General features: G+C 39.2%; 1 protein-coding gene across 1 annotated transcript; it reads right to left on the reverse strand.

Moving 5' to 3' along the window:
• Positions 1–225: 225 nt before the first annotated feature.
• Positions 226–12595, reverse strand: LOC124124190 (sarcospan-like). The gene is made up of 3 exons (XM_046487291.2): positions 12590–12595; positions 7245–7331; positions 226–5063 (listed from the first exon to the last, which is right to left on the reverse strand). The coding sequence occupies exons 1-3, from the start codon at positions 12593–12595 to the stop codon at positions 4710–4712; spliced, it is 447 nt and encodes a 148-aa protein (XP_046343247.1). The 3' UTR covers positions 226–4709.
• Positions 12596–14773: the final 2178 nt, after the last annotated feature.

The following is a 14773-nucleotide window of genomic DNA, read 5'->3' on the forward strand; positions in this document are numbered from 1 at the left end:
CAGAGGGGTTTCCATGACAACCAGATCAAAGAGTACCAGTTGTGCATGTCATCGATCCCAATTGCGTAGATCCATACTCATGATGTCAATCACTGGATTGTGTGGTCCAGACTTGACTATTTACAGACCGCTGTCATATAGCTGGAATATTGCTGTGTGTTAAACAACAAACAAATGTACATCACATGATCAGTGGTGCTCCAATGTCAACAAGCAAGAACAGGATACTTCTATGGAATAATTTAATGTGCACTTCTGACATCCTACTTCCTGCTGAGGTATTCCAGAACCCAACGAACCACGGTCTGCACATCAACAACAAACAGTGGTAAGATGTACATTGTACTCCAGCCTAGGCTGAATAAATAAACTGCCATTTTTCAGTGACTCAAACATAAGTTTCTCTAAAAATGTTTGTAACTGTGTAAATTCATCTGTACATTCATTAGACAACCCACAGTCCAGTGTCACAGTGTTTGCTTGTTTCACACTTCTGGGTTCTATTCCATATATCCTCCAGTTAACAACCAAACAGCGCAATAATTGAAATAAAAAATAAAAACCAGCAATTATGTACGGAAACTATACAGTATTAATTGTGATGACTGGTCTGTTTTCATGGTTGGTTTTAGAAAGTAATTAATAACGACACCATCACCAGAATGACTGCGGCTATGTCATGGCGACCTGGACCAAGGTAAGAGCTGACCTCTTAGGGTGGGGCTCATTAAAATCTACTTTCAGACATCAAGGCTTCATCTATCACCACCGAGTCCCTGGTTGACTGGTTGAGTTTTGTAATACACATATTGCAAGAGTATGCCTCCCTACTTCAGCTATAATGTTTGGACCTGCAGTTTTTTGTACTGGCCCTTAAAGCTCTCAGTTTACACTGCTGTGTTTCAGACATTGTCCCCAGTAACCAATTCTTGTAGGAGGGGACTAAATGGCTTGCCTGTTGTCATACACTGATGGTGTCAGACATTGCTCCTAATATCAACCACTGGTTTGTTTATTATTTACAGCCGTGATATAAGTGGAATATTGCCTACTGCAGCATGACTGGTAAATAATTAGCAAATAAAACAAGTCATATTTAAACATGAGAAAGACTATAGTGGGCTCCTAAAACAAAACTGTGATTTTTATTATATGGCTGTTAACATGTATATTTTGCATCTAAAAAATTGTCACGCTAAAACAACTCACAAAAACAGACCAGTTGGACATCTCTACAAGAACAAGATGGTCGTCCAACACTGACCAAGCATGATAACAAACAGGACACAGACTCAACTTCCATGTGATCACAACCGCCAGAATGAGAACCAGTTACAAAGGGAGACAACTCTCGCCCTGCAAACTGAACATCTGCAAACATGAAATACATCATAAATAATGCCACATAAATATACAAAATCTCTCAGTAGCTTTACACAGTAAATACCTCAAATCATGAGCTTGCAGCTGTACATAGAATAACTTACTCTCTATCTGTCCTAAAGTCAGTATCCTATATATCTCCAGGGCTCTCATATCGGTAAACTTTTTCTAACTCGTGGATCCATTCCCATGGTTCTCACGATCTCTAACGGACCAATCAGAATGCGAGTTACAAACCAGCCTCAATGTTTGGATGGCGACATCAACAACATGGTAGCCAGTCCCATTCATTAAAATAGAATTTGCAAAAAATTCAACATTGAAAAACAGACTGAAATAAAAAAAAAGCCCTAAAAATCTTTTTGATGGACAGGATGTCTTCATGTCCATCAAAATTGGCGGTGGGTTTGGCTTCTTGGTAATATGAGTTACCTTCCTTACCCTTTCGTCGACATTTGATTGGTCAGTAAATGTTACTGAAAATCCAGGTGGTTAGTTTGAGATTGTGACAACCCCATGAATGAAACCCGGGGTTAGTGCAGGTTTTCCTAGATGCCACCCTGGAGATAGAGAGGATTTGAAATCTGAAATATCTACTTGAAGTTCGAGAAGTCTTAGTAATGAAAATCAGCTGTGTTATTACAGGCTGCAAGTTCATGTGCTCAAATACAAATTCAATGATAACACTTTCATCTTCCCCCAAGAGCAAACATTTTTTGAATGGACATTTTCTCAGGTACCTAGCTACCGATGATAATTAGTTGTTTACATTTACTGAACAAACTGCTCGAGAAAGGGAAATATCTGAATGATGGATAAATTTACAAACCAAGGACTAAACAATCCCTTCACGTATGGGCATGTAAACAATGGTTGTCATAGCAACACAGTCTCCATGGTTACAGCAGCTTTTAATACCTGAGAGTAACTTGGCAACAGAAGAGAACTGTTCCTATGGAAGATAGTACCCACTTGAGAATAAGTGCTGAGACGTGAACAGTGATCCCCAGTTGTGAATGGTTAAAAAGATCTATTACAAAATGAGTCCTACAAATTAAAAATATCAATAAGTTGGTGACATCTTATGTAATATTGACTATTGACTGCTCCTGAATTGAATGTGCACTTATTGATTGATCTGCATTATGGAGATTAAGAAAAACATGTGATCAGACACAATCAGTTGTCAGGTACAATGTCTTCTGTGAGTGTCATGTAACAGACACAGTCAGTTGTCAGGTACAATGTCTTCTGTGAGTGTCATGTAACAGACACAGTCAGTTGTCAGGTACAATGTCTTCTGTGAGTGTCATGTAACAGACACAGTCAGTTGTCAGATACAATGTCTTCTGTGAGTAACATGTGATCAGACACAATCAGTTGTCAGGTACAATGTCTTCTGTGAGTGTCATGTAACAGACACAATCAGTTGTCAGGTACAATGTCTTCTGTGAGTGTCATGTAACAGACACAGTCAGTTGTCAGGTACAATGTCTTCTGTGAGTGTCATGTAACAGACACAGTCAGTTGTCAGGTACAATGTCTTCTGTGAGTGTCATGTAACAGACACAGTCAGTTGTCAGATACAATGTCTTCTGTGAGTGTCATGTAACAGACACAGTCAGTTGTCAGGTACAATGTCTTCTGTGAGTGTCATGTAACAGACACAATCAGTTGTCAGGTACAATGTCTTCTGTGAGTGTCATGTAACAGACACAATCAGTTGTCAGGTACAATGTCTTCTGTGAGTGTCATGTAACAGACACAATCAGTTGTCAGGTACAATGTCTTCTGTGAGTGTCATGTAACAGACACAATCAGTTGTTGGTAAACATCATAGAAAACATCATAGAAATCAACTTGACTAATCATTAAGTAATGTCGTGTCATGGCTGAGTTGATTTAAATGAATGCACATCACTTGAAGACTTTGGCTGCTGACAATGCTTTCCTGATAAATAAACTGCTGTGTCTGCTGATGGAGACACTGTCAGCCCTATACCTCATACATGGGTACAGATGGGCGTGCACGTTCATTCTGGAACAAACCCAGTGCTCTGCTGACCCGTCCCCCTTTCACCAACTGTGCTACATGAGACCAGAGACAGGCATCACCTGCTGGGTCAGGGGACAATCACTCTATATTCTCTGTGGGGAGGGGCACCTGGTATTTTTTATTAAAAATAATGTGTTTCTGATAACCTTGGAAGAAATAGTCTCTCCTCAAGTTTGCTGTGAAATAATGTGTTTGAGGAAAAAGATATTCTTTGACTCCTCGTTTCAGTATGTCTTGAACAATGGCTGAAATAATATTCTGTCAAACAAAGATTTTTAAAATGTCATTTTTTCATGACCCTCCCCAAATATGTGTTTTATTTTTTGGTGTCATTTTCTGATTGGTTCGTCATGTATAACACTGGTCGACAGGGTGACGAGTCTGAGGAATGCACCCCCATAATTCACACTCTACAGGGCCCCGTTCCACGCAGCGATCATAGCTCTAAGGTGATCATAACTTCCATACTTTAAACAGACTTACGACAATCGTAGCGCTAAGATTGCTTTGTGGAATATGGGTCCCTGCTGCCTGGCCTGGTATCATCGACCAATGCCTTGTCATGGGAGATAACTCTTCCTGGCATGTGTCTATGTAATACAAGCAGGATTCACCTCGCCCTAAAAGTGCCACCATTATCTACCAGAAGCTACAACCTGCTACAACACAAACTAGTGAACCTTTTGCTGTGGGAAACGTTTCTTATTCATCACACTGTGAAGAAGTAGGCATGTCTGGCAGGCAGATGAACAGGTGCTCCATGAAACAAACAACTTAATCAAATTCATGATGAGTTAATTAACAAGTTTCAACCTTGACTAAACTTGCACGGATTCCATTATAACATTATGTCTCAGTATCCCTTGTTGCTTGGGGTTTTATGTCAATAGATCAGTGTATGTTCAAAATGTGAAGATGTTTAATTCAAGATCGGTACCTGAAAACAGCTAAATTGATTCAATGATTTCTCATTAACAGAACATACCTCATACTTGTACATTAGACATACACCAAATTGTCACATATTCATGATAAGGGCATATTCGCAACACCTTGCAGCCCTGAACATGGATAAACATCTAGTTCACTACAAAGTCATTCATACCAGAGCAATCGTGTACCCAATCACCTCAAGTATTGAACTCCAGGATAGTCAAAGTTCAAGACTATCATCACGTCTTCCTGACCAGGACCTAGTTTTTAACAAAACAGTCATGCCCTTAAAGAAGATAAGTGTCAATACGTCATTCATTCCATAGGTTCTATCACATCACCTTAAATAGTTCTTTAATGATTGTTGCCGACGAAGTCCTGAATAAAACTTGCCGTATCGGGCCTGCCACACAAGTATGACAAACCACAGTGATATGACGAACCCTAGCAGACACAGCCCTCCCACGATGAGGAGGTACAGTCTCACTTCCTCCTGGATGATACGACAGTCCTCCACCTCGAAATATTCAAACACTCGGGACTCAAAGTCAGCTGTCATGGAACACAAGCAGTTGTTGTCGGAGCGGCGACATGAGGCGTAGGTGAAGATGCGGCTGAGGTGGATGACGGGGAAGGTGGTGGCGATGATGCAGAGGAAGGTGGCCAGCACGGAGAAAAAGAGACACACAGCCTGCAACAGAACATGGAGTTTAACAGAAGAAGGAAGAGCAGCCCCAGGCAGACAAGTCAGTCCTGTTGTTAGGTGAGGTGAAATGGGGTTTAACGTCCCGTCCAAGATGAGTGCACTTACATAGCGACGTGTGTGGCTGCTTGTGTGTGTGTGTGTGTGGCTGCTTGTACTGGTCCAGACTGATGCCAATTTGATAGTGCTAGCCCACTGAGATACTATGTCGCAGTTTAACATGAATACCCCACTCAGACACAGTATACTGACAGTATACCTGACCAGTACTTGTTTTAGCCCCTTAATGCCGAGCGCTAGACAGGGTAACAACAAGTACCATCTTTTAACATGTTTTGGTGTGATGTGGCTGGTGATCGACTCCTGGACCTTCAGGTCTCTCGGCGGATGCACTGCTACTAGACCACAGAGGCGGTCTGGTCCTGTTATTAAATGAGTTGAGTGATGTATTTCAATCATATATATATGTCACCTTCATGTGAGAGAAAATTACAAAGGTTGTTGATGGTTCATTTATCGCTTTGGGAAACCCACAAGAACTGGTGCTGGGAAACCCACAAGAACTGGTGCTGGGAAACCAAACTAGTGAGACAGTGAGTTTGGTGAACCCCACTTTGAACAGTATTTCAGTTATATCACGGCGTGTCAGCTTAATGTGGGTGGAAAGCCCGAAGTGATGCAGGTCTCAGACGTTTACCACTTCAGTGACACTGGCTACGGTGCTGACAAACCTAGCAACATAATAAGAGCGAACCAGGATTCAAGCCCACAATCATAGGTTTCTACAATCATAGGTTTCTGGCGTGCCCAAGGGATGCAACTCTGCACAGAGAATTGGGCGCCTTAGACGACTAGGCCACCCGCGCCCCCCACAAAACAAATTTAAGGGACAAAACTCTTCACAGACAGTTATGGTTATATTACATTACTGAGCTAACAATGGACTCTACTCTTGATAAGTGAGTGAGTATCATTTTACGCCGCTTTCAGCAATATTCCAGCAATTTCACAGTGGTGGACACCAGAAAAGGCCCCCACATTGTACCCATAGAGAATTGAACCCAGACCTTCGGTGCACTGAGCAGTGGTTTAACCACCAGGCTAAGCTACTCCACCTCCCCTCTTGATGACCTATATAAGGCCATCACAAACTTCATAACAAGAGTCATCAGGAGTTGTCATACCCTCCGTCTGATTCAATTCAGGAATGGAGTTTGGCTACTTATACCCCACTTTTGATTCATTGCCACTGGATACATTCAGTTCAGTGAAGAAAATATTAATGCTGTTCAGTATTTTTCAAAATCATCAAAAGGCTGATCTGTAATAGCAAATTTCATCCAGAAATATTCAACGTTTTTGGACTTCTGCTCTGGAAACAGGCACTACTCTTATCTTCAGTATAAGTCTAACTTGCCATCATGAAGGAAAAAAATAAAAATCCCAAATCATGAAAAGGCACCAGTGCACAATGAGACTGATCTACATAGCAAGTTTCCACAAGAAATATTTAAATGTTTTGGAGCCTGCTCCGGAAATGGAAAACAACTTGTTTTCATCATGAAAAATCATGAAAAGAAAACAAAAGAAAACAAAGAACAATCCCAAAGCATCAACAGGGACCAATTTCCATCTCGACTGATCTACGTAGCAAGTTTCAACAAGAAATATTTAACAGTTTTGAAGTTCTGCTCTGGAATTGGAAAACGGATGGCTGACGGATGGACGGACATGCTGATCATAATATCCTCCTCCCCCTTTTCAAACTGGGGGCATAATTATATATCACAAAATATCGCACACAATTAACTATAATTATATGATATGATATCTCTACTTTACTGCTGATATTTCTATACTCGTGTAGGTAGGGTATCCCTCTGACAGGCAGGGGGGGACGGGGGACCCAGTCGTCTAAGGAGCATTAATTCACTGTGCATGTGGGTTTGAATCCCGGTTTTTCCCTGATTATGTTTCTAGGTTTGTCAGCACCATACCCGTGCTTGTGAGTTTCACCAAAGTGGTAAACGTCTGAGACCTGCATCACTTTGGGCTTTCCTCCCACCTTAAGCTGACATGCCGCTATCCTGGAATACTGTTAAAAGTGGTGTTAACCCCAACTCACTCACTCACTCTGAGAGTCAGCCCACAAAACACCCCAACACCTACCTTGGTGACAAATGCTTTCCTCGTCCCTGAGAATGATGTGAAGTTTGTGGCACAGTAGTATATCCCTGACACTCCCGCAATGCACAGCTGTAACAGAATAGCACAATGTGTCAGAGAAGGTGAATAGCTGTAACAATGTGTCAGGGATGGTAAATAGCTGTAACAATGTGTCAGAGATGGTGAATAGCTGTAACAATGTGTCAGAGATGGTGAATAGCTGTAACAATGTGTCAGAGATGGTAAATAGCTGTAACAATGTGTCAGGGATGGTAAATAGCTGTCACAATGTGTCAGAGATGGTAAATAGCTGTAACAATGTGTCAGAGATGGTAAATAGCTGTCACAATGTGTCAGAGATGGTGAATAGCTGTAACAATGTGTCAGAGATGGTGAATAGCTGTAACAATGTGTCAGAGATGGTAAATAGCTGTCACAATGTGTCAGAGATGGTGAATAGCTGTAACAATGTGTCAGAGATGGTGAATAGCTGTAACAATGTGTCAGAGATGGTAAATAGCTGTAACAATGTGTCAGAGATGGTAAATAGCTGTAACAATGTGTCAGGGATGGTAAATAGCTGTCACAATGTGTCAGAGATGGTAAATAGCTGTAACAATGTGTCAGAGATGGTAAATAGCTGTAACAGTAAACTCCTTCAAACCTTGGTTAATATATGTACCGGTTGTGGATGAAAGTCTTCCACAGTTTTCAAGTTGTGCTCTGGAAATGACACCTACCCTCCACTTTTGAGGCTAAGTTCAAAGTGTTTCCATGGAAATCGAGAAAAATAAAAATGCAAAAAGTCCTAAAATAGCAAAAGACACCACCTCAGGTCAGGATCTGTTTGACATATTTGCCAAGTTTTGTTGAAATATTGAACGGTTTTCGAGTTATGCTCCAGAAACGAAATGATTACAGAGGGACGGATAGAAAGACGATGCGTCGACTATATCCCACCACATCAGGGGGACAAACAAAAACACAATGTACTTCTGAATAGATGTAACTGTATATAACATAACTGATAGTCTGAAGTCAACGAACAGCTGAATAGATGTAACTGTATATAACATAACTGATAGTCTGAAGTCAACAAACAGCTGAATAGATGTAACTGTATATAACATAACTGATAGTCTGAAGTCAACAAACAGCTGAATAGATGTAACTGTATATAACATAACTGATAGTCTGAAGTCAACGAACAGCTGAATAGATGTAACTGTATATAACATAACTGATAGTCTGAAGTCAACGAACAGCTGAATAGATGTAACTGTATATAACATAACTGATAGTCTGAAGTCAACGAACAGCTGAATAGATGTAACTGTATATAACATAACTGATAGTCTGAAGTCAACGAACAGCTGAATAGATGTAACTGTATATAACATAACTGATAGTCTGAAGTCAACAAACAGCTGAATAGATGTAACTGTATATAACATAACTGATAGTCTGAAGTCAACGAACAGCTGAATAGATGTAACTGTATATTACATAACTGATAGTCTGAAGTCAACGAACAGCTGAATAGATGTAACTGTATATAACATAACTGATAGTCTGAAGTCAACAAACAGCTGAATAGATGTAACTGTATATAACATAACTGATAGTCTGAAGTCAACGAACAGCTGAATAGATGTAACTGTATATAACATAACTGATAGTCTGAAGTCAACGAACAGCTGAATAGATGTAACTGTATATAACATAACTGATAGTCTGAAGTCAACGAACAGCTGAATAGATGTAACTGTTTATAACATAACTGATAGTCTGATGTCAACAAACAGCTGAATAGATGTAACCGTATATAACATAACTGATAGTCTGAAGTCAACGAACAGCTGAATAGATGTAACCGTATATAACATAACTGATAGTCTGAAGTCAACGAACAGCTGAATAGATGTAACTGTTTATAACATAACTGATAGTCTGATGTCAACAAACAGCTGAATAGATGTAACTGTATATAACATAACTGATAGTCTGAAGTCAACAAACAGCTGAATAGATGTAACCGTATATAACATAACTGATAGTCTGATGTCAACAAACAGCTGAATAGATGTAACCGTATATAACATAACTGATAGTCTGATGTCAACAAACAGCTGAATAGATGTAACTGTATATAACATAACTAATATTCTGAAGTCAACAAAGAGCTGAATAGATGTAACCGTATATAACATAACTGATAGTCTGATGTCAACAAACAGCTGAATAGATGTAACCGTATATAACATAACTGATAGTCTGATGTCAACAAACAGCTGAATAGATGTAACCGTATATAACATAACTAATATTCTGAAGTCAACAAACAGCTGAATAGATGTAACCGTATATAACATAACTGATAGTCTGATGTCAACAAACAGCTGAATAGATGTAACCGTATATAACAGAACTGATAGTCTGATGTCAACAAACAGCTGAATAGATGTAACCGTATATAACATAACTGATAGTCTGATGTCAACAAACAGCTGAATAGATGTAACCGTATATAACATAACTGATAGTCTGAAGTCAACAAACAGCTGAATAGATGTAACTGTATATAACATAACTGATAGTCTGAAGTCAACAAACAGCTGAATAGATGTAACCGTATATAACATAACTGATAGTCTGATGTCAACAAACAGCTGAATAGATGTAACCATATATAACATAACTGATAGTCTGATGTCAACAAACAGCTGAATAGATGTAACCGTATATAACATAACTGATAGTCTGATGTCAACAAACAGCTGAATAGATGTAACCGTATATAACATAACTGATAGTCTGATGTCAACAAACAGCTGAATAGATGTAACCGTATATAACATAACTGATAGTCTGATGTCAACAAACAGCTGAATAGATGTAACCGTATATAACATAACTGATAGTCTGATGTCAACAAACAGCTGAATAGATGTAACCGTATATAACATAACTGATAGTCTGATGTCAACAAACAGCTGAATAGATGTAACCGTATATAACATAACTGATAGTCTGATGTCAACAAACAGCTGAATAGATGTAACCGTATATAACATAACTGATAGTCTGATGTCAACAAACAGCTGAATAGATGTAACCGTATATAACATAACTGATAGTCTGATGTCAACAAACAGCTGAATAGATGTAACCGTATATAACATAACTGATAGTCTGATGTCAACAAACAGCTGAATAGATGTAACTGTATATAACATAACTGATAGTCTGAAGTCAACAAACAGCTGAATAGATGTAACCCTATATAACATAACTGATAGTCTGATGTCAACAAACAGCTGAATAGATGTAACCGTATATAACATAACTGATAGTCTGATGTCAACAAACAGCTGAATAGATGTAACCGTATATAACATAACTGATAGTCTGATGTCAACAAACAGCTGAATAGATGTAACTGTATATAACATAACTGATAGTCTGATGTCAACAAACAGCTGAATAGATGTAACCGTATATAACATAACTGATAGTCTGATGTCAACAAACAGCTGAATAGATGTAACCGTATATAACATAACTGATAGTCTGAAGTCAACAAACAGCTGAATAGATGTAACCGTATATAACATAACTGATAGTCTGATGTCAACAAACAGCTGAATAGATGTAACCGTATATAACATAACTGATAGTCTGATGTCAACAAACAGCTGAATAGATGTAACTGTATATAACATAACTGATAGTCTGAAGTCAACAAACAGCTGAATAGATGTAACTGTATATAACATAACTGATAGTCTGAAGTCAACAAACAGCTGAATAGATGTAACTGTATATAACATAACTGATAGTCTGATGTCAACAAACAGCTGAATAGATGTAACTGTATATAACATAACTGATAGTCTGAAGTCAACGAACAGCTGAATAGATGTAACTGTATATAACATAACTGATAGTCTGAAGTCAACGAACAGCTGAATAGATGTAACTGTATATAACATAACTGATAGTCTGAAGTCAACGAACAGCTGAATAGATGTAACTGTATATAACATAACTAATATTCTGAAGTCAACGAACAGCTGAATAGATGTAACTGTATATTACATAACTGATAGTCTGAAGTCAACGAACAGCTGAATAGATGTAACTGTATATAACATAACTGATAGTCTGAAGTCAACGAACAGCTGAATAGATGTAACTGTATATAACATAACTGATAGTCTGAAGTCAAAGAACAGCTGAATAGATGTAACTGTATATAACATAACTAATATTCTGAAGTCAACCAACAGCTGAATAGATGTAACTGTATATAACATAACTGATAGTCTGAAGTCAACGAACAGCTGAATAGATGTAACCGTATATATAATAACTCATAGTCTGAAGTCAACGATGCATTATTGTGACAGGATCCATGGTAGTCATGGCAACAGTGAAGTTAAACAATTCTTGAATTCCATGCACCTGTTTGGTTGAACTTTTTTGTTTTGTTTCTGGAAAGTTTAGATGAAATTGGAATAACATAGTCTTCTTCCACAAAACACGGAATCTCCCTCCACAAAACATGTAGTTTCCCTCAACAAAACAGTCTGCTCCACAAAACACGGAATCTCCCTCCACAAAGCGTGGAGTTTCCCTCAACAAAACAGTCTGCTCCACAAAACATAGTGTCTCCCTCCACAAAATGTGTAGTTTCCATCAGCAAAACATTCTGCTCCACAAAACATAGTGTCTCCCTCCACAAAATGTGTAGTTTCCATCAGCAAAACATTCTGCTCCACAAAACACGGAATCTCCCTCTACAAAACATGGAGCTTCCCTCAACAAAACATTCTGCTCCACAAAACAGTGCCTCCCTCTCAACAAATCACAGGCTCCCTGACTACTGCCATTGAACAGTTATTACACATGCTATTGGATAATGGACTTCACTCTCTATATTTCAATATGTGTATGTAATATTGTGTACAAAACCAAATGTTTAAAATGAATTAACATGACATTATAAAATGACTAGGAAATATATACTTTCAGGTGTATAGAGTTCCTATCTGTCTATGACAGGATAATGATTCCTTGCTATAACTGATCCCCTGCCTGCTTTCGGAGCACCCTGTACCCTGCCTAAGTATTTACACCAGACCTCATCAGGAAATTATACAGACATACAGGCATACATCACAAATTTCAACTCTTTAAGCTGTTTAGAGTAGAGCGTTGAGAATAGAAATTTCATACTATAATTAACACAAATGTTTTAAAAACTAGTAACTGATTCCGTTATGTTTAGGAGTATTCTGACATTCAGTGCAAACTGGATGACCTAGCAGCGGAACTGGTTAATTCACCTTCATCTTCGACTCACTTGAACCTCTCCACAGCGGGCTGCATTGTCAGATGATTTTCAAACAGTCTTACGTTCATTTTCAAATCCCTGGACTTCCTAATCATGTACACGGGGAAAAGTAATGACCTGTTGCCATGGCTACCTGTTTATTTAACAACAATTAGGTACTTGTCAGACAATGTGGACGAGGATGACATCTGCATGTGCAGGTAGTCAGGTAGATGATGTCGGTGAACCGAGTGAATATTTACAGGTTATTATATGGCTGTTTCTATATCATACCCCATATCAACCCGAGACCCCCATATCAGCCCGAGACCCCCATATCAGCCCGAGACCCCCATATCAGCCCGAGACCCCCATATCAGCAAGAGAAGGCAAAACATTTTCACCTTGTTTGGAAATCGTTGTCATGGGAAAGCTAGCTTAGCAGTTTACGCACTAAAGGACGTAACTCTAATTTCTTAGCACCCAGGCTGGTATCGATCGCCCATTCAAATGCATTGACATGTCAGACCGACAGGGATGTAAAACAGGTCTGGTTATTACACCCCGGGTGATGTGACCGTCTACAATATACCTCATATCATTGATAGGTACCCGGTAAATGATAAAGGTTGTTAAACCAGCTTGGCATGTAGGACAGTGGTGGACAGCAGGACATGGACGTCCCAGAGGCTCAATTCTGTATCTCTACCCTTCTGTATGTCCGTAAACTACCTTGTGTGAATGGTGTTTAACACTGAACCCGTGAAGATCCGGAGTAGAACAGGTCTTCAGCAACCCATGCTTGCCGTAAAAGGCAACTATGCTTTGTCGTAAGAGGCGACTAACGGGATGGGATGGTCAGACTCGCTGACTTGGTTGATGCATGTCATCGTATCCCTATAGCGTAGATCGATGTTCATGATGTCAATCACTGGATTGTCTGGTCCAGACTTGATTATATACAGACTGCAGTCATATAGCTGGAATATTGCTGAGTGCAGCCATAAACAACAAATAAACAAACAAATCAATATCAGTATTGAAAACTCATCAATGCATTCAAGAGTATTATTTTGCCAGTGAATGAGTGAGTGAATTGGATTTTATGAAACTTCAACCAGTATTTCAGTTACATCACTGCCTGGGAGAAACACTAGCATGTGGGCCAGGGATTTATACCAACTGCCACAATATGTATATTAAGTATTAGGGCTGGGACGAGTCCCCATTTACTACCCAGGTGCCCACCCCCTTATTACCCAACCCTACCCTGGTACCCACTGCAGTAGGTCTCAAGAGATAGGTGCAAGATGTCTGATTGGGAATAGTTTGACCGTAGCCCTGGACAAAATGTATTAAGATACACATATAAAACGATCTGGTCATGCATACACGGAAGTTGACTGAAGTTTTATCTTTATTCAAACATGAACGTCAGAAGAACGGGTGCATGGTCAGAAAGATGCGAACATCAGTGACTTGTAGTGTAACCATATACATTTGTAGATCATTTTTCTCATTAAACAATATATCACATGACTAACCAAGGGTCCGGGTAGTCCTGTGGGTAGCCGGGTCCTTCTCAGGACCCACCCGACCTGTGTACCCGACTTACCGGTACCAGCCCTATTAAGTATGTAAGGCTTACTGAAACAGGCCATACAAAGGCTCATATTTCCCAAACAGACTATACTATTTTTGTACATCAATAACTTCTGTCATGAGTTGAGTATTCATTCCTCAACATCTTGGTAATAATAACAGTAATTGGCAAAAAAAGAAAATGTCAGCAATGTAATAAATTCAGTCATTTAAAACTGAACATATCTCCAGGTTACCGGCAACCCTGAAAGCCGCTATCCTGTCTGTGCCTGTTAGAAAATCAAACGTTTTTTCAAGATAACATCACATAAATAAGTACACGTTGCCTGATAACCCAGTTCTGAAATAGCTTTTTTAAAATTGTGTTACCAGGAAACGAACACAGTCTCAAATTAACCGCACTTGGAACAGGAAGTGACTTTTAAAGAAGAAATCAACAGTAGTATCTACAGTAGCAATTTCCTCTTTTTCAATCTTGTGCAAAACAATACAAGTGTAAGAACGGACACTGCAGGTCATAAACTACCAGATTATCTGCCATGGCCACCTCACGACACACGCCCAACGCAAATTTAAATTTTTAAAAATTCTGAAA

The sequence above is a fragment of the Haliotis rufescens genome, unplaced genomic scaffold (genome assembly GCF_023055435.1).
Source record: "Haliotis rufescens isolate VD_foot unplaced genomic scaffold, xgHalRufe1.0.p SCAF_157, whole genome shotgun sequence".
Lineage (NCBI taxonomy): Eukaryota > Metazoa > Mollusca > Gastropoda > Lepetellida > Haliotidae > Haliotis > Haliotis rufescens.